Below are 22,011 nucleotides of genomic sequence, written 5' to 3'. Positions count from 1 at the left end.
ATATCTGAAATAGAGTAGTACGTTATCTACATTCGCTTGGACGTTCTGATCATGTTTCAGACTATATCCAATACTTCTTAGGATATTCCTTCCCAGGATTTGCTGATTTCAGATCGCTGTTTATTATTTTACAAGATTTTTGAGAAACAAACTCCTTTTTCTCGTCAACTTGTTTGCTTTTGGACGCTTTCGTCACAATCAATTAATTATTCCAACTTCTATTCGATACATGAACAAATCATTTCATGTGAAGATTGGTCGACTGTATAAAATTCTGAAGCATTTTTATCTGTCCTACAACCCCTACCGAAAGAACCTTCTTCAATATTTTATATCAGCTGGATGATTTAAAGATAATACAAACTTTGTTTAATTTGACTACTTAACTCACGAATAAAAATATAATTTAATTTCAATTGGAAATAAATAAGTACTATGTATTCTACCCAATATATTTCGGGTTTTTAATCTAATGGCAACCTCACCGGCTCACATTTCACTCAGCCATATTGGGCTAGAAGCAATATTCCTTACTCTCTTGACTTTGTCCTTGTTTTTGTTTCATGATTACTTCATATGAGGAAATCTTGGCCGCCACGGATATTTATTTTGTGAAATGTGCATAATTGATCATTAATTCTGTACGTTCGTTGACTATTTTGATACGTGATTTATGTACAAAACATTGATTCAATTTCCAACTGTCTAATCTTTCGTTAATTTCATACCTTTCGGGATCCGAAGAAAATTGCGGACCCGTGAGGCTCAAGAAGTTGAATCTGGGGATCGGTTCATGTGGGGTTATGTGAGCTAATTTTTCTATGGTAGATATACGTCATACACTGATATCATATGTCGAATTTTTAACGGATCGGTTCATATGAGTGCGATTTGGATGATTGGCATCGCCATCATTTCAATTTCAAGCAGATAACTTGATTCGTTCGTGAGCTGGCTTGATTCAACAGACGCGTGGATGGACTTAGCTGTATGGACTTGTGCCATTTTCGTGTAGCTCCGCCAATATATTCCATGTGACAGTTAGGAACTTAACTGATGTAAAATTTTCAGTTAAAGTTAACCGGAGAGAAGACATTTCCAATTTACATTTTGTTAGCTGCTAGTTAAAGCCTAACGGAGCTACATGAAAATGGCCGTTAGAAGTTTTAGAAATTATATGCTTGTTACATAAATACTTTGTGGATTCTAAGACAAACATTTCGATGTGTTGTGACAATGTTAATACACCTCCATTCCCTATAAAAATTTTCTAATAAACATTTTGTATAACGGATATAAGAAACTCGGAAAACACATTTTTCTCATATTTTTTTTAATAGCCAAATATTGATAAGAAAATAATAACTTAGGCCGTTTTGACCAAACTTTCTTATATGAAGTTTTCTTACATTCATCAGTTTAGATTTTAAAAGAATGATACAAAACGGATCCAATATTTAAAAAATATATTTTTAGTGTTCACATACAATTCTTGGTAACTATCTTAAAACTAATTACAATGTTTATTCAATTAGACAATAGTGCAACTTCCCAACAAGTTAAGTATATATTGTTTAGAAAAATAGTGAAATGCTTTTAAAAGTTTAAAAGAAATGCCTTTTGTTATAAGTTATTCCACTTATGCCAGCACTGGAAAATTGTTTTAGAACATAGAATAACAATTGCACAATATTCGATCATGATGGGGAGGGAAATTTGTCCAATTTAAAAATACATATATATGGCCATCAAGACCTTTAGTAATACGTAACAAAAGACTAACAAATAATTAAAATGAATTACATTTTTTTATAGTGGAGATTGTTCTAATTAAGGTTATTTGTCTAATTTTAAGTTAGATAAACTACAACTAATAATTTTGTCTGTAGGAATATAAAGCTAAATGTCCAAATAGGTAGTATATATTATTTTAAGTGTAAATGTGATTTTTTTAATATGCACGGATTGTTCATAGTGTAGAATGAATATATACTCCAATAATGTTATTCCATATGGGGACGTTTACTGGGCGAAACTAAAACAGCCTGCTGTTGTCTTGTATAGGTCGGATTGATTATATGGTTTTCATAGCGTTTATATTCGGATCCTATATGATCCAAGTCTAAATTGGCATTTAACACTATAACCTGTAATGAGAAAGTGTTTTAGATTTTACGTTAAAATATTTTACAAATAACCTACATTTGTATTAAAAGCCCGATTTTTAATTAACCATTCTTCGTGTAGCTTATGTAATTCTTCGAGATACTTTAAAGGAACGCAACTTTCTTCTGAACGTGCTCTTTTTCGCATACGCTCATATACGACTTCTGGAGATGTTCGCAAATATACTGTAAATAATGTGAAATTCATAAGTGCAAACTGGGAAGCGAATTTTAACACCATAATTATTATTACCTATTAAATCAGCTTGTAAATGTATGGAATTGTCTATGAAATGATACCATTCTTGAAGTACATGATACATTCCAGGGTCAATTATTTTATTTCTGTACATATTTTCGACAAAGCAATATCTGGAAAAAAGAAAAATGTAATTTATAAAATAAGTTGAATAAGTTTACAATAATGAAGAACCAAATGCAGTATTTGGCCTTCGTCTCTTTCCCTTGAACTCTATATTCGGATGGGAGGGTTTGTGCATTTTTTTATTACATTTGTTTCATGTATTTTATGTAATCATTACGTTTGACAAATGTCGCAAATTTTTAATTTTAAAAATTAAACTTGTCACTCGAGCCAAAAATAATCTACCAACATTTGGGGAACATTTTGCCATGATCTTTTAATCTTATTTAAAAAATATTTCTATAGAAAACTTTGTCAACATTTTATTTCTATCAAAAATTTGTGAAGTACCTCTTAGTGGGAGAGGTATATTTATATACGTCTCCCACTACATATTTTGTAAAATCTACCAAAACATCAAGAATTCTACCAATTCTACCAACTGTGGCAACCGTGTCTGTGAAGCTTCGTAAGCGTTTTTGGTATGATTGAAGGAGACGAATGACCGATTAGAAGCTATGAATGAGCCCCAAAAAGTAGGACCCCAAACATTATATGGAAAACAATACCATATTTTTGGTTTTTATGCATTAACTTTTTATTTTTGGGCCACGTTTGCATTGCGAAAATAAACTCCAATATTTAAAACGAATACGGACTCTAAATTCCTTTTTCATATTGTGTTTCGTTTATTCTCCGAAACGCGAAATCAAAGTAATGTGGGTGTTATGGCTTTATCCTTAGAACTTAGTCTAAAGTGCGGGCGCTAAAGCGTTCCCAAATGTCCACAAAGTATTTTAATCATAACTGAAAATATGCCCTAATTGAAAGGGTAAAGTGAATCATATAATGAAGATGATTAAAAATTTTCAAATGTGTAAATATTTTTTTTATTTCATGTGATCCACAATAAAAATTCTTTGTGAAATTACATTCTTTGGAAAAAAAACTGTGATCTAATCTACCAACAAATAAAAGTTCATGGAAATTTAACAAAGCGCGCATCACATTTATCTAATATAGAGCAATTTCTTTACAATTGTTTTTTCATTCTTTTCATTATTTAGTTCTCTACATTCTAAAGAAATACGAAACTATTGTATATTTGGATTACTTAACATTTTCCATAAAAATATTGACATTTTAATGAAATGCATGCAACAAGTACAGTAGATACTCAATTTTCATTATTACCTCCATACAACCCCCAGCTGTTTCCTATTTCATGTTTTAAAAGCCAAAACATGGGATGCAGTCATTGAACCCCTTTAGAATTTAATGAATGGGGGTTTAAATAAAATATACCATTACACACATATTTTGTATTCTGCCTTGAATGCTATATCTTACATATTTGGTTTTTTACCTTGAATTCCTGTCATACAATAACATAAAATTCCAAATAATTTGGTCTTACCTTGCACTATATATAGAGCGTTCCATTAGCTTTACTGGTTTTTGAGTCTGAAGAGTGTGGCTTTGTAGCATGGTCAACGTTACATACGATTGGAATGGCATTGCCCAGCGTTCTGGTTCCTTATACATAAGTTCCTATAAATATTTTATAAAGTGCATATTTATTTTTGTAAATGAAAGCTACCAAACGCACAATAGAAACATTTACATGTCTGTATGTGCCAGTATAGTACTCACTAGTAAGTTGACACCTCGAACATTACGCCATTTTTCGACTGGTTCGGTAATAAGGCAGATTTTTTCTTGGAACTGCTGGAAATGATTTAGAAAAGTTGTTTTACCACTTCCTATATTTCCCTCAATAAATACGGTGAATGGTTGTGTTCCTGCGGCATATTTGGGAACTTTCACAACAGAGTTATTGCTTCCAGACATCATTGAGGAGATAATGCGACCTGTAAAATTTACATTATTCAGAAAACTATACTAACAAAATACCAAAATGTATTACAATATGTTAATCCAAATTAGTTTCTACCGCTTTCCCAAAGCGAAATTACAAAACACAACACAAAACTGTTACGGCTGTAATATTTTTTCTCTAATAAATCTCCTCAACTATGTATTTTCACTTTGCAGTCTCTTAAATTTTCCACAGATAATGTGATCGTGTGAAAATGACTTTGTTAATGAAAAAAGCGGGAATGTTTGCCTCGCGCCCAAAGCGAAATGTCAGTATTGTTTTGTTTACGTTTAAATCTTCTGAACGGCTGCACTATTAGTTTGAAAAGCGTTGAAAATACATAGGAGTTGCCACGTATATTGTTTACACATTCGAGTAGTGCGAACGTATCGTAGAATGGTTCTGTTCAACCGCCACGAGAAAATGCTTTATGCGCTTTACAGACTATCAGTTATTGCAAGTTTGTCAAGAATCTTACAGTGTGTCGGATCGATACGACTGGTCGGCGATGACTAAATAATCGGTAAATGTGTTATCGATCCCATAAACATGCAACAGTATCGATTGTGCCTTCGGACTTAACTTATAATGTGCACAATATATGGGATATGTTCGACACGAGCACTGTCGTCCGGAATAACTGATAATCTGTAATGCGCTTTACAGACTATCAGTTATTCCGGGCGGAATGTCGGTGTTTGTAAAGAATCTTACAATGTGTCGGATCGATACGACTTGTCGGCGATGACTAAATAATCGGTAAATGTGTTACCGATCCCATAAACATGCAGCTGACTTAACTTATAATCTGCACAATATATGGGATATGTTCCACACGAGCACTGTCGTCCGGAATAACTGATAGTCTGTAAAGCGCATAAAGCGCATTATAAAGAATTGGCTTAGAAATCAATTTGAGAAATTGAAATTGTTGAGAATATCGTATTTTCATCAAAATACAAGTATTGCCCTCACCATAGAATTGAATACATTAGCGACAAGTTCTCAAAAAATAAATTAATTTCTATGCTTCAAACATATTAGAGAATGTTTTGAATGCGAACAATTTGTAAGGTCAGTTGAATGTATGTTGAGTATTATATTGGATATTAGACACAGACAAATTAGTCTCTGTTTACTGAAATGGCAAAGATTGTCTGATATTTTTTAAGCTCGATTATATTAAAACAAACTTCACACGTTTTTCTTATATCTCCATTAGAATTATCTAAGTTAGGCATGTTATTTGTTAAGATGAGTACTATGTTCGTATTTTTCACCAAAACACTAAATTAAAAGTACAAAAATTTATATGAAGACGATTATATTTATAAAAAGTAATAAATTTAACATGAATTGTGCTCAAATTGAATTCAATTATCTCCAATAATGATATTATTGTCTAATGTAGTGTAATGTAAATTTAATTAGTTTTGTTTGTCTGCAACTTTTCTTTTTCCCAACCCACTATTCACTGAAAGGAAATTAGTACTACTTTAAGGTAAGTACTATGTTAGCTTTTCGCGTTGAAAGTTTCGCGGTTACTTTATTAAAAAAGTTAAATATAAAGCAGATAGATTAACTCAATTGATGTGCAATTTCTTGTTCCTTTAGATTTCGGCAAGGCTTTACAGGAATATGTATGTTTGCATTTATAATTTTGATTATTTCAGGAAAAATAATCGCGATTTTCAACTCGAATCCCCAACATAGAACACACCTTTAGATAATATGTTGTACAGAAATAGTTTGTCAACACTTCGGACATAATTGGTTCGTATTAGGGCTTTCACCCGGAATAAATCCCGTCCCTAAAGCCCGGGATTTTTGGGACAGCATTTATCGCGAATCCCGGGATTTTTTTTTTGAATCCCGCGATTTTTCGGGATCCCGAAAAAATAATTCCAATTTGTTATAATTATGGGTTTTTATGATTGTTTATTAATAAATTGGAGTCTTAACTCAGTGTAAACGGCCCTTAGATTTCATACCCGAGAAATAGAGTTAATAAACATGAGGTATAATAAACAGCACAATTTCATCAAAAATCGAAGTAAACGATAAGGTCCTTTAAATAATGAGTTAATGTGAAATGGAATTCGTGTCACATAAAATAAAAAGCAATGACAAAAGGTCGGTGGAAAATATGACAAGATCGCGTTTATTTAATAAAAATTTGGATGCCTTGATAAAGGGTGATTCTTTTGAGGTTAGGATTTTCATGCATTAGTATTTGACAGATCACGTGGGATTTCAGACATGGTGTCAAAGAGAAAGATGCTCAGTATGCTTTGACATTTCATCATGAATAGACTTACTAACGAGCAACGCTTGCAAATCATTGAATTTTATTACCAAAATTAGTGTTCGGTTCGAAATGTGTTTATCGACAAATTTTGTTCAGCGATGAGGCTCATTTCTGGTTGAATGGCTACGTAAATAAGCAAAATTGCCGCATTTGGAGTGAAGAGCAACCAGAAGCCGTTCAAGAACTGCCCATGCATCCCGAAAAATGCACTGTTTGGTGTGGTTTGTACGCTGGTGGAATCATTGGACCGTATTTTTTCAAAGATGCTGTTGGACGCAACGTTACGGTGAATGGCGATCGCTATCGTTCGATGCTAACAAACTTTTTGTTGCCAAAAATGGAAGAACTGAACTTGGTTGACATGTGGTTTCAACAAGATGGCGCTACATGCCACACAGCTCGCGATTCTATGGCCATTTTGAGGGAAAACTTCGGAGAACAATTCATCTCAAGAAATGGACCGGTAAGTTGGCCACCAAGATCATGCGATTTGACGCCTTTAGACTATTTTTTGTGGGGCTACGTCAAGTCTAAAGTCTACAGAAATAAGCCAGCAACTATTCCAGCTTTGGAAGACAACATTTCCGAAGAAATTCGGGCTATTCCGGCCGAAATGCTCGAAAAAGTTGCCCAAAATTGGACTTTCCGAATGGACCACCTAAGACGCAGCCGCGGTCAACATTTAAATGAAATTATCTTCAAAAAGTAAATGTCATGGACCAATCTAACGTTTCAAATAAAGAACCGATGAGATTTTGCAAATTTTATGCGTTTTTTTTTTTTTAAAAAAGTTATCAAGCTCTTAACAAATCACCCTTTACTTAAATCGAAGTACAAATGGATTTTCACAAGTATATGAAAATACGCCTTTAATGTACAAAAATTTTTTGGCGCTGTAGATTGTTATTAATTAAAATATTTAAGGAATCCCGAAAAAATCCCGGAAAATCCCCGGGATTCTAAATTTTTAAATCCCAAATCCAAGGATTTTTAAAAATCGATCCCAAATGACAGCCCTAGTTCGTATCTTATTTAAGAGATGTTGGTGTAGCTCATGCGAAGAAGAGAGAATATACGCCCAATAATGACAAGATGATCATTTTTCAAATGCAGCACCTTTTCATTTTGAGAGTAAACATCATTTCCAATATAAATTCAACTTGATACGGCCTACCTTCAATACATTTTCAAATAGTTTGCGAATTACTCCCAAATCGCCAAAATGGTGAAGAAATCTTTGAAAATGAGTTGTAAATAATTGGAGAAAATATACTAACATTAAATGAAACAAACAACATTCGGCTTCAGTATTACTGCTGCAACGAAGTTGGAAGTTTCAGTACTACTTGTGCAACGAAGATGGAAGAAAAAACAAATATGGAACATTTTGGACAATTAACTGAAATTATTCCAAATAGTATATAAGTAAATAATAAAATAAAACAAGTATATATGACCGTAAGTTCGGTCAGTCCGAATCTTGCGAATCTTGGAACTTCCACTAAATACTGTCACCCACAATCGAATTAGTTGGGTTGTGGTAATACTTGCCGATGGCAAGGTATATTGAAATTTTATCTTCTAAATTGTAAGTTCATGTCTATATAATTCAGTTCTTGACCGGTATATATAGGGGAGTCTATAAACAATTATGAAGTCTTTCACGATAATTAGAGAGACGTGAAATATGGGGGCTATATACAATTATGAACCGATATGGACCAATTTTTGTTGTATTGGAGATCGTTTTATCTGGGGACCATATAAAGCTATACCAAAATTGGTCCATATCGGCGTCATGGTTGTTAGCGACCATATACTAGCACAATGTACCAAAATGTCAACCGAATTGGATGAAATTTGCTTCTCCAAGAGGCTCCGGAGGTCAAATCTGGGGATCGGTTTATATGGGGGCTATAAATAATTATGGACCGATATGGGCAAAATTTTTCATGGTTGTTTGAGTCCATATACTTACACAAAATACAAAATTTCAACTGAACCGGATAAATTTTGCTCCAACAAGAGGCTCCGGAGGTCAGATCTGGCGATCGGTTCATATGGGGCCTATATAAATTTATGGACCGATATGGATCAATTTTCGCATGGTTATTAGAGACCATATAATAACACCACGTAACAAATTTCAACCGGATTGGATGCATTTTTCTTCTCCATGAGGCCCTGGAGGTCAAATGTGGGGTTCGGTTTATATGGGGGCTATATATAATTATGGACCGATATGGACCAATTTATGCATGGTTGTTAGAGACCATATACTAACACCACGTACCAAATTTCAACCGCATCCGATGAAATTTGCTTCTCTAAGAGGCTCCGCAATCCAAATCTGAGGGTCGGTTTATATGGGGGCTATGCGTAAAAGTGGTCCGATATGGCCCATTTGCAATACCATCCGACTTCAACTCGATAGCTTTCGTTCGGAAGTTGGCGTGACTTCAACAGAGGGACGGATGTGGCTAGATCGACTCAAAATTTCACCACAACGCAGAATATATATACTTTATGGGGTCTTAGAGCAATAGTTCGATGTGTTACAAACGGAATGACAAAGTTAATATAACCCCCATCCCATGGTGGAGGGTATAAAAATGAAATGAAAAATTTAAGGAAATCTTTTTGCAGAAAACAAACTCTTTGACTGCTACATTCTTGGAAACAATAAGAAGCTGACCCATGAACAAATTAAGGTGGCTTATTGAAAGCAACAAAAAAAATTGGTAGAAGGTTAGATAAGTTTACGTTAAAGTGGCAGCAGGATTTAGTTTCAGGCACACAAACTATTCAGTCCATTGTGATACCACATTGAAACATTGGCAACAATGTTAATTTATAATTTGTCACACATTGAAAACTGTTCGAGAAATTATTGGGTGACTATGCATTTTAATTTGGAACACGTAATTTGTTGCTTAGAATAATGGTTTACTGGTTTCTCTAGTTCTTTAAAGGGATAATCCTAAAAAATACAACAGAAGGCGATTTCTAATTTAATCTAAAGGTGGATACTAAATTCGAGTATAGCCGCTAAAATTAAAATTCAATCAGTAAAAAATGTGTGATTTTACCTCTTTGATGTAAACTTTATAACTTGTTGGGGAATAGCCCAAAACAACTTTTCATTCTGTTTCAATGCAGTCGACAGAAAATTATAGTTTACAGTTTTCAATGAAATGGTTTACTCACTAGTCGAGGAAAAACCGAGTCGTTTTGGTTTTATAAATTTTATAGAACACAATTCTTGGGAAGGAACATCCTAAGAAGCGTCGGATACTGTCCGAGACATGATCAAAACGCCCAAGAGAATTTTCAAATGATAAAACTTTAAGGAAAAGATATTTAATTACGAAAAAAGTAACAAAAAAAACACTGGTTCCGGCTCAATCATAGTGCATATATTTTAACCTTAAAAGTATTAACGAGAAATTCACGAGATTTCTCAAACATTTCGCGAAAGCAGACAATGACGTACCAGGCTAGATATACTTAAGGGATAACAGTATGCATCTTTTGGATATAAATTAAGATTTATTTGTAACTTTAACAATGTGTATTCCAGGTTAATGCTAGTACAATATTCATGTTTTGTTTTCTACACACTCACAATGAATACTAGGCTCGCGTTTTTCAAGTGCAGCATTAATTTATTAATTAAATTTCACTCACCTATTAATTTGGTGATCATTATTATTTATAATATACCCACAAGTTCTGGTGAAATTATCATTTACATTCTCCTTTTGCACTTTAATTCTACAACGACAACAATCGTCTTCTTCTGGACGTAACTAATGAACATCTGATGATAGAAACCATATGCGTGCAACAGGAACATAATAAAATTACGTTCCATTAAATGCTGTCAAAAATAAATCCGTTAATTTCAAATAGTGTCATTATTTCAAAGTTTGATTCCATTCTCAATTGTAACTGCATGATAGTATGTTGGACCAACTTTGCATTGGTTGTCTCAATATCATATTATTTGTTTGGTTTGTAGGTGCAACCGCCTCGATGTTATTTATTATTACCCTAACCAATTGTTAGATATACTTACCGATATTAAATGAAAAGCGCAGATTATATTAAGATTCTATTTATTTATTACAAGATTTACAATCATAATAAATTATGAAAATAAATATAAAAAAGATTAGTTGCTAACAACAAAGTTTTTTGACATATATTTATGTGAGATCGATTTACAGAGGGATGAAATAACGCTTGTCTATTCCCTGCCAACATTTTTTTAATTTGGGGGCGCTTCTGAGAATCCCCACTACGTCAAAAACAATCATATACAACATCCAAAACTCATCGGAAAAGCACCGTCACTATTGAGAAGTTGTACCACGTCAAGTTACTACAAAAAAAGTATTGCATGAGTACAATTATTAGGTGCATTTTTTAATAAATTTAGAACGACGCCAATAAGAGCCCCTTCATACTAACACAAAAAGTGAATTTTAAGGTAGTTGTAAAAGAATCATTGTAGTGAAGTAAACACGATTGTTTAGATGTTTATTAATTTGATTAAACATTTATAAATTCCTATAAATATAACATTTATACGACTATTACATCACATTTAACATAATTTTTTGCATTAACAAAAGAATGATGTTGAGTTACAAGTTGCATGTTGCAGCATCTATCATCCGTTTGTTCATTCTCGATGGAGGCAGCGTGTCTGGAAAAGTTTCCCGGCCCAGATCCTCGACACCAAGAGGCTGGTTGGTATCAAGGACGATTTAAGCTAGTCGCATTTGAGGATCAGAGGTCTATAGAATGTTTTAAAACTGCTCCGATACTAATTGGTGAAGTTTGGGAAGGAGCTGCTCTAGAGTTAGTCGAGAAGAAAGACATACCGGCTAGACCTAGAGCACATGCGTGGATACCTGCAAACCCTTCTGACCCTGAATCTATTTTAAATAGGCTGAAACGATGCAATCCAGATATTCCAACAGCTGATTGGAAAGTTGGCCGTTTGGATGGAGTGGAGGGACCAAGACGGCATGCAGTGTTTATATTGCCTCATCTAGCAAAGTCTCAGGGCCGTGTATGTTATGGCTTTCATTATATCCAAATGAAGGTATATAAAACGATCAGCTAAAGAATTCAGAGATGGACAAGCATCTGTCTGAATCAGAAGTAAGCGGATCCTCTTGCGAAGTCGAGGGAGATACCAAAGTTGAAGACATGGATAGATACCGTATGCGTGAGGAGGTTTCTACTGCCTCAGATCTCACCAAAGTTGAACCTATGGTTATTGCGAGAGTCACCGAGATCTCTGAAGAGGACATTATTGATGACTCGATTGAAGCGGCTGATGTGATGGTTGTTGAAAATCTCGATGGTCCTACGGATCCTCCAGAAAAATCTTCATCATTGTAAGGCTGCATGTGCTGCCTTAAAAGTTCTCCTGATGAAAGGGGACATAGACATAGTTCTTATTCAAGAACCATTGTAATGTACACGAAGTAAAATTTCGTTGTTGATGCATATTTTCAAACCTTATGAAAGCATCGTGGATCCTGGATAGAGTTAGGACTGCGGGAGCCTTTTATTCCGCTAGCAACAGTCGTAGGGGGGTTCGTGTCCTGCTCTAACCAAGCCATGTTCCCAGTACAGAGATTATTATAGACTCCCTTTTTATTTGTAATACGCAAGCTGAATGAAAATGGTCTGGACTAAATTGAAAACGGAATCTAACACAACAAAAGTTCCCCATCAACAAAAACAAAAAAATATATATAAATAAAGAAACTGACTACTTTGGATTTTTCTTTTACTATTCCGAAATACAGTCGAAGCTCGGTTTAACGAACGATATACAGTCGAAGCTCGGTTTAACGAACGATATATTGTCAGGCCCTTTCGTTATTTAGAAACATTCGTTAAATCGAACAGGAATATTAAATGTTAACTTTTATTGAAAATCGTAGTTTTTATACCAGATGAGTAAAAATTCAGAAGCATTTGGCAAAACTAAACTACAGAGGCACTTACACAAAAGTTACTTGAAATAATCCTTAAAAACTGATGAACTTTACATATCTAGGTTATAACCTAGATATATAAATATATATATATATAGGTTAGATTAAAAAGAGGATCCAAGATTCGCTGTCTTATGGGGGCTTACATACAACCACGTCAATATTTGTGTGCTCCAACTTCTTACACGAATTGCCTAATTTGTTTCCGGTCTCAAGATGGACCATGCATAGATAGTGTTCATAGTAACATCTTCCTAAAACTTCTTACATACACCATTACTCTGCTACTCCTGTCGGCATAAATTTACTCTCAACGGTAGATTACCGTTTCGACCGAGCACCAAAAAAGTTTTTCAGCGGTTTTTCACTAATGATGTTGACATTCCTGTGTATTTCATAGTTTCTCTTCAGATATAAGAAGGAGAATCCATATCATTGAGCTAAATATAGAATCGGATAGCACTCATTAATAAGAGAAAAATTCGTCACCTGTACAACTGGCGATCCTACGAAAATTTGGTGCATATTGCAACTAAAGGACCTATCACAGGACTAGTACCAGTGCTCCAGTTTTCGTTTTCATACAATTTATTTGTTTCCATACTCTCTTGATTTAAAAATTTTATTGGAATTAGACATTTATGTATTGGCCAACATATTCCAAAAGCTTTTCTTTCTGGTGCAATTGGGATGATCAAAATAATACCGGTTCCTAAGTGTTTGTCCCAGACTGGTTCATGTCAAGTCTAGTCCTACTACTGTCTAGTCCTACTAAGTTCTACCAGGTCATGTACTTTGGAATGAGTCCAAGCCGTGTCCTGCAGTCTAAATTTACCCCGGTCAATGACAAACCCGTGTTAAAGTGATGGGTCCTTTCCACACGTTTCGACCAGGAGTTTCCAAACTTTTGATGAAATCTAAATATTTTGGGAATGCCGTACTTTGTGGACATTTTCTAAGGACTTAAGCCATTCTCACAATCGTCAAATATTGTTGAGTTTTTGTTGTTTATTTACTTAAGATTAAATGCATTTTCGTTAAATCGAACGTAAAGTTCGGTCAACCGTTCGTTATTTAGAATACTCAATGGTAAGAATTTGGACGTTCGTTAAATTGGATTTTCGCTAAATGGGATATTCGTTAAACAGAGCTTCGACTGTAATAGCTAAAAGTATTTCTCAGGTGGTATGAGAAATGCCTCGAAACCCTCACCTGCCTATATCCTATGTGGCTTCTTATATAGGCTTCTTATATAGTCATCCCTATTGTAGGAAAACGTCCAGTTAATTTCACACATTCATTTTTGAATAAAAATCGTTCATTCACATTATAAAATAATTCAGAAAATTTATTAGGAAAAATTTTATATATTAAAAAATACTAGTTCGAACGAATAATCATAGTCTATAAGAAATCTTAGTTTACAGAAATATCTTATTATAGAAAATTTTAATTTATAGAAAACTCATAGTTTTGTCACAGCCCGGAGGGTACTGCCATCTGGAGGGAGGAACCGAGTTGCCGTACGCTGGTTGCTGATCGGTGTTGCCGGCTTTTGGCTCAGTCTATGGGGCGCGGTTCATTGGCAACTCAGTCCTCTGGCAGCTGACAAAAAAACAAAACATTCAACCAGCTTTGGAGGACAGCACAAAGACCAACAAGTACGTATCACAAAAATTAACATCCACACAACTTACCACCCATATTGGCTTGCCGGCATGCCGGTTTTCCAAGGCATGCCGTGGCCTGACCCTCCCCAACTATGGTGTCCCCGTGGCCCATCAACTCGGGACACCCCAAATGCTACTCACCTGTTCTTCAAATCACCTTTTACCTTCTCCCTTTAAAACTTCTCTAGGCTTCCATATTTAAATTAAATCTTATACGCCAATATTTCAATTCATTACGTTATAAATATCTTATGGTTTTATTGAAACTAATTCTAACAATATTTTTCAAATTAAAACAAAATCCAAAAACAAAATTTATAAAAATTCTATTACTAATTATTGTTGTTTATTTTCCAGGAATAAATGATGAAACCGTCTTCCTCCTTTTCGTTTCCTGTCTTTTCCGTCCGTCCGTCAAGGTAAGGTAAGTATAGTGTAACGTTAAGTAATTTTCTGTTAATAAAAATTTTTATTTTTCTTCTTTTCAGATGTAGTTTTTGTTTACAAGGAATCACTGTCCGGCCTAGAGTCTTATGGGGAACACATTAGACATATATATGGGGGACACACTCTCTTTGTCCACGCAGTTTAAAATAGAGTCCTAGGGTGAGCTCAGCCTAACACTATTGTCCAAATCTGACACTATTTACAAAACCCAAATGTTAATGACTATCCCCCTTAATACCCTACAGCAAACTAGTGAAAAAGTGCCACTAAACTTACTAATATTTTAACAATTTTTATTTACAGAAGCGAAAAATATACAAGTCCGTCCGTCCGTCAGCGTCCCAAAATGCGTATCCGTCCAAGTTTTGCGAGACTAAGAATAAGAAAAAATATCACGGTACCTGGGCACTGTAGGATGACCAGCGCAATGCAATTATACCCCACTGATGACGCTGACAAGGATGCTGTTGATACCAATAGATACAAATGGATCAAAAAGGGTCATGTGAATCCTGCCTTCTGGGAACGCTCGGGACCGCAAATGAGGTGTTGAATGGAGGTGGACGTTCGGTGAGTATAGCAATAGTTTAGATTGATGGTTTTCTTTTTAATTAAAATGTCTTTGTTTTTTTTTCTTTCAGGTTGTCTTCTTATCTTTTACAATTTATTTCTTTTTACTATATTATTCCATCTGCTCGTTCATTAAAGTACCTTTTTCTTGCTTCTTTTTCGTTTCAGTTTAATTATAATTTAGCATGTAAGATTAGCTTTTAAGCTTGGTTACTTTTCTTTTAACTTTTAATTGTATCTTACTTTTATTTTTAGCTTTTAAGTTTAGTTTTAAGTCTATTTTAACTTTTCTTCTTCAATGTATAACTTTAGCATTAAGTTTATTCCACAGTAGCATTGAATTTCGCCAACATTTAGCACAATAAACAGATTCATTTGCCAATAATAAATATAAACATTTGTTTCGATTGTCTTGTTGTGTTTTTATTTAAACGACTTTTGGGTACATTAGGCAGACTTTCACAACTTCAAAAAATAAACAACCGCACTTTCTTTCAACCATCAACCTCACTCGCTCGCGTCCAAAACCAGAATGATCTGACGCTTCAATCATCAAAACCTCCATTATTGACGCTCCATTCGCCATCATCCCAAGCTTTCCCAGCCATTTTTCTTCACACACCCAGAAAAAAGTGACCCCTTCTTTAAGTTAAAATGAACTCATTGTGAAGAAAGTTGAACTTCGTATAGCGCCAAAGACATTTTTATTTGTTTGAACGATGTGATTTTCGTAGAAATTAGGTATAATGCATTCCATATATTAGTTAACGTTTTCCTATATTTATGTACCACTATACTACAGAATGAAAAAATTTAACTGATTTGAATTCATATATGGAATAATTTTATTGAAAATTTTTCATTCATTTGGACAAATCTTACACATTTGTGGTAAAACGTTTACTTCATAATTAGAACTGCTTACCTTCGTTTTTAAATACAATTTTATTTATTTATATAGGCAATTTTTTCTTCAATAAAATACACGTTTTATTAAGATATTAAATATATTTATTAAGAATCAACAGCATCGACTGGCCTTGAAATACTAGTTTATTATTCCACTATTTCCAATTTCCATGTAATGTCATCAACTGTAAAACGCATTTTTCTTCTTGTACCTTTCACTTTTAATAAGTTGCTGCATAACGATTTTGTCCTCCTTTTATAATTTCAATACCTACAAATATAAAAAATCATAAACCATTTTTGTTACAAAAGGTTAGCGTCACTGAATATTACCTGTTAATTGAAGATTCCAAAATGAAGACAAATGAAAGGGTTGTTATTCTGCTGGTGTTTTCTTTCTTTATACGCCATCACGAACATTGATAGATTTATTTTCAAAAAACGAAAATTGTTCTCACTAATTTAAAATAATAAATATTTTATATATGTTATTTATTATATTATTTTACCATATTATTTTTTCACAATCTCTCCGTATACCACAACAACGCGATTCCAACTAAAAAAACAACCCACGCGCAAACATATCGATTACACCCACGCGCAAACACATCGATTACGATGACAGGTATCGATTACAGGTAGACAATAGAAATATAGGAAAATTCTAACAAGTATTCTAACAAGTGTGTTTCCTTAAGTTTTGAAAGGATTGCATACTTCTTAGTACGAATGAACTAAAATATTTTTTTATGTCAAGTGTTGTTCGTATGTATGAAAAACTTTCTATTATAAAGGAAGTCGCAATTATCATGTTATAAGAAATTTTACTAATTTTGAGGAAACTTGGTTTTAGTTCGGTTTTTGTTTATTTTTACGAATGCTTTGTTATCGGTGAATAAAATTTTCTTGTTCAGTAGTAAATTCTTATACCCAGCGAAGAAAATAGTATGAGTAAAATTCCATGCCTTATTCTAGTTAATGAACTATTCCTAACTGCTTACAGTTTAGGTTTTTTTACTGAAACGAGTAAATTTTATTATTTCTCACAAAAATTTACCTTAATGGAAATAAAATGGATAAACTATATTGATGAAAATTTTTTCCTTTAGTTTCGAAGGCACTTTTTTCTGGGTGCAATTTCCAAAACACCATTGAAACCAATCATCTGTCTGTCATAACTGCACAGAGAATTTATACTGTCATCTATCCTCTCTCCCTCTGCCTATTTCCTCATGCAACCGGTAGATGGCGCTGGCCTCCATAGTATTACCAATCAAACTACTGGGCGCACATGACAGTTTATAGAAAAATCGTAGTTTGTAGATAAATCGTAATTCATAGGAAAATTTGTATTCACAGAAAATTAATAGTTTATAGGAAAATCATAGTTTATAGAATTAGTTTAATATGTAATTAGCTAAATATATGTAGGGACATTTTTAACCGGAATGCAAATGTTCAAAGCAAAATTCAAAATGTTACACTCATTATATTACCCACTTTCAATGGATTAATAAGTTATAATTTTTAAGAAATTATGATGAGAAGCAAAATCAAAACAAACATTCAAAAATCACTTCCAGATACTTTTCTAAGCGAGAGATAGAGACAAATCAAATATAAGTGATGATCAAAACAGAATAAACAATTACATTTTTATAGCAATGTAAAGAAACAAAATTACATAGTGATATATTACGCTTTCATGCGTAAATTCTCTTGCTCTCACTCTCTGAAGTAAGTGAACGGGATTTATGAATGGCAGGCAAAAATATCATCAATGAAATAGTAAAAACACAAAGCAAAAAAACTGACTTACCACCGCTCCCCGATCATGTTGAAGGCCTTCGACGATCTGGATGCTGGTTGCTAGTTATGTTTGCAAATTAAAAATGTAGGTGAGTATGTATGCTTTATGTGCAGGAATACCTTTTTGGCGTGATGAGTATTCACTATTTCTTACATGATGATAGATAAAAACACTTAATTTATGAAAATGGCACTTAGGCTTTGAATGCTTGCTTTTACAATTTTGTACTATTTTAATATATTTATAGAAAAAGAATTTAACGTATTTTAGAACTTTTAGAAATAAATTTTATGCAATCCATTTTTTTTTTCGAGTATTAGGCATGTAATTGTGAAATTTTCTGTGATATTTGTAGGAAAATATTTTATAATATCATTTAAAAATTTTAAGTGGGAAATGTGCAATTCTAATAGACTAAGAAAGATGTATGGTAAATTTAAAGAATTGGAAAATAATTTTTTCCACATATGTTTCATATTTACGTATCATAATTTTATGCTTAAAATTGATTGAGGATATTTTCAATATAAAGGTGAGTATTAAGTTCGAGTTTGGCGGCTAAAATCGCCATTTTTTCACGATTACTTTTCTTTAATAATACTTTTTAAGGAATATAAACTTTGTGAAAACGTGCTTTAGGCTATTCCCCATCAAGTTATAATAAAATATGCAACAAATATGTATAATTTTATGCCTTTTTTTACTGATTTAATTTTCACTTCAGTGAAAAAACTCGAACTTAATACCCACCTTAAGGTGGAAAAATCGGCACATTTATGAGTTTAGGTAGGTACTATGTTCGGTTTCTGAAGCGAAATCCCATACAAAACCAAAAATGCGAAAAACTACCGAAATATTTTTTCATTTGTGGTACTTTGTTTTTTTCGAGTTGAAAAACTGACATAAAGTGCATAGTCCCTAATTAGGTCGGCTTTAAATCCTTCCATATGTTGAGATTAGTTAGTTTCAAAACATGGCGCCATTTGTAATGTGAATTAAGAAATAATTGATTTATTCAAATGATTTGTGTTAAATTAGAATACAAAAGTGGTTCGCGTTGTTATTTAAAAATGCAATTCGATTGACGAAATAAAAATAACGGAGTGCTATATGTATATAACATATATAACAGCATCTGGTTCTGTAGCCGTTTCTGCCCCAGTAGCATCTGCCCTCACATCCCTGACTACATCAGCTACAGTGAACAACTCCAACATAGCACCCACAACACCTGCCACGACCACAGTGGCTGTGACCGCAAATATTGTATTGCAACAACCAAATACAACGGCCGCCCAAGTAGTGAGTGGTCCCACTGGGGTGGCAGCAAATACTCCAACATTAGCCACTATTACTAATTCTTCAAATGCAATATCGACTGTTGCTGCCGTTAGTAATACAAATGCAATACTAATGCAATGGTGGTTTCACAATCATCCACAATAGTATCACCAGCAGCTGGATCGAATGTTGTTGTTCCCACCACTACAATGGCTTTAGCAGGAGCTACCGTGGGACTTAAGTCTGGTCCAGATATTACAATGACATTGAACCGTATAAATACGGCGGAGAATGAAGTTGATGTGGAGGAATGTTTACCAGGTGATGTTGTTAAATTGGATTTTGCTGGCGAAGAAATGGTTGGTGAAATTTTACCCCTAAGGAATGTCTTCTAGGAGTTTCCAATCGGCGACCGGTGCCCGTTGGAAACTCCGCCTATTACAACAGTACCATCATCGCTTCAGCCATCAGCAACAATAGCATTCCATCAGCGTCATATTGTAGAGATACAACCAGGCCACCATTTATCATCATCCCCTGATAATTTAGAATTGACTAATGTTATGCAACATAATGTTTGCACAGAACACGAAGAAGTAGAAGAAGCTAATTGTCATAATACTGCAGATGTAATCGATGAAGATTTCTTTTTTAAAATATGCTTAAAAACGATTTCGTCTTATCTCTGTAAACCCAGTGCTTCTACATTCAACACCCATTTTTTACAAAGAAATGAATTGTATTTTTTTTATTATTTTACCGCTCCTCGTAATTGCTCCCTTTTCTATTTGTTAAGCGAGCTCGTTTTTTGTGTGTAAGAGGCGTAAATGAATGAGAACTGAACAAAAGAAATGTTAATGCAATTTTAATTTTTAATGGAAACAACATGAAAGCTAAATATGAGAAATGATAATTAAACATTTTTAAATATAACAATATTAATGAAAGAAAGCTGATAATCCAGAAAAGAAAACATTGTGTTCTAGGGTCTTTAAATAGTGTATAAATGTACAAATTAATAAAAAATCATAATAAAATTATAATCGAACTTGTCTCATTTTTATATACCGGGGTATAAGTAATTGGGTGGACTTATACGTTTTATACTTTTTAAATTAAAATTAGTAAATTTTTCTGAACAAAGTTATATCCAAAATAAATGTTTATAGCAAATAATTAAATAATTTTTATTTTAGTAGCAAAATAATTTTCTTGTATTCATCATTTGTCCAAAATGATTGCGATAGGCTGGAATGAAACGATTTAATTTCGTTGTGGCTTTTAAATTTCAGTTAGCGGCATTCTTGCATTTTATCAATTCAAAACACTGGTTGAATTTCATAACGTGACTGAAATAGTTATTGGAACTTATACATTGGGAGAGTATAACATCCTTCAGTAAACCAGCCAATTGCTTCTCAATGTATTAATTTCAGTCAACGAAGAGTGTGGTATAGAACACTAACATCCCTTTGTGACGAAATATAAGTCGGGAACAGTGACTTTGGCTTAGGAACTACCCTTGAACTTGAGTTATGGGCTTAAGTTGGTTGTTCCCCCCGATGTAACAACATTGGCAAATGAAATGGCGTTATTATCCTTTGTGGGAAATGTGGTGGTGACCACTGGAGTTGAAATTGCTAGTGAGGCGGCAACAGCATGTGCATAAGTACACTCTTGGCCACTGTTAATGCAATGCGATTATGTAGATATTGTGGACACCAACGAATTAAGTTTGTTGCTGAACGAATTATGAACCCATTGCTGCGGATGATGTAAAAGATTGCATAACACCGGAATTATATGTTTTTTTGATGTGCGTTACAAATTGACGGTATCCATTTGGAAAAGCTGAAGACGACAATGTACCACATGTTGTAAAAGCTGTTGCAGAATGTGGTAAGACACCAGGAGTAGAGCGGCTGGAGCTTTATTCTTAACAATTATTAGTGTCCAGTGCTGTATGAGATTTTTTTGCAAAACAATCCAAAAACTGGTAGAAAAACACTTTTCAAAACAATTATCATGAATGCGTGTATGTAAACAATCAGCTGCTGCGTATGTATAAGTAAAAATAGTATGACATTTTGCGATGTTGTCAATTAAATTGCGGAGAAATAAACGCGGAATAGCTCCAAAATAGCTGTTTTCTTCGTTCGAAATGTATTGTCAACACTCTCATTTTTCAACGCGAAAGAATGGTTAAGTGAAGTTTTTTTCGTGCCAACAAACATAGTACCCACCTTTTGACCGAAAAAATCATAGCAAATTGAGTCGGAAAAAACTCCAGTACAAAACATAATTTTTATAATTTTTAACTCATTAGATTCAGGCAATATTCGGGAATTGGGCATTTAGGTTAAGTAAGTTGTTTTAAAATTTAGAGTATTTTGTGAAATTTCATGTGGACATCTGGGTTCAATTTTACACATTTTTTGTAAAATATTTTAGGCATTTTAGATAAATTCATAAAGCTAGCAAAAACTCCAAAGCAACATTCTTTTGTTAATTTTTTTAACTAATTGATATGTGGTATGGTGTATCACAAAATTCTTCGGAAAATCGTCTTGGTCGCACGCTTTCCT

At 33.7% G+C, this 22,011-nt stretch overlaps 1 protein-coding gene and 2 long non-coding RNA genes across 4 annotated transcripts; all 3 read right to left on the bottom strand.

The window, feature by feature from the left end:
* Nucleotides 1-1,451: 1,451 nt before the first annotated feature.
* On the bottom strand, nt 1,452-10,552 carry dnk (deoxynucleoside kinase). Of its 2 annotated transcripts, none has more exons than XM_075291401.1 (6): nt 10,404-10,552; nt 4,183-4,400; nt 3,947-4,080; nt 2,419-2,537; nt 2,203-2,351; nt 1,452-2,147 (listed from the first exon to the last, which is right to left on the bottom strand). In XM_075291401.1, exons 1-6 carry the CDS (start codon nt 10,420-10,422, stop codon nt 2,004-2,006), a joined length of 783 nt encoding a protein of 260 aa, XP_075147516.1. In that variant the 5' UTR covers nt 10,423-10,552; the 3' UTR covers nt 1,452-2,003. The 2 variants fall into 2 exon arrangements, with proteins under 2 accessions (XP_075147516.1, XP_075147517.1); XM_075291402.1 differs by lacking the exon at nt 10,404-10,552 and adding an exon at nt 4,457-4,678.
* Nucleotides 10,553-10,817: 265 nt separating this feature from the next.
* On the bottom strand, nt 10,818-15,392 carry LOC142221649 (uncharacterized). Its single transcript, XR_012718170.1, has 2 exons — nt 15,255-15,392; nt 10,818-11,100 (listed from the first exon to the last, which is right to left on the bottom strand). It is a non-coding gene; the product is annotated as an uncharacterized LOC142221649 (long non-coding RNA).
* A 996-nt stretch (nt 15,393-16,388) lies between these two features.
* Nucleotides 16,389-16,927, bottom strand: LOC142241238 (uncharacterized). Its single transcript, XR_012723542.1, has 3 exons — nt 16,842-16,927; nt 16,666-16,789; nt 16,389-16,603 (listed from the first exon to the last, which is right to left on the bottom strand). It is a non-coding gene; the product is annotated as an uncharacterized LOC142241238 (long non-coding RNA).
* Between the last annotated feature and the right edge of the window lie 5,084 nt (nt 16,928-22,011).

This window comes from Haematobia irritans, chromosome 1 (genome assembly GCF_050003625.1).
Source record: "Haematobia irritans isolate KBUSLIRL chromosome 1, ASM5000362v1, whole genome shotgun sequence".
Classification (NCBI taxonomy): Eukaryota; Metazoa; Arthropoda; class Insecta; order Diptera; family Muscidae; genus Haematobia; species Haematobia irritans.
The sequence above is the reverse complement of the archived record's forward strand: the minus strand, read 5'-3'. Positions and strand labels throughout refer to the sequence as shown.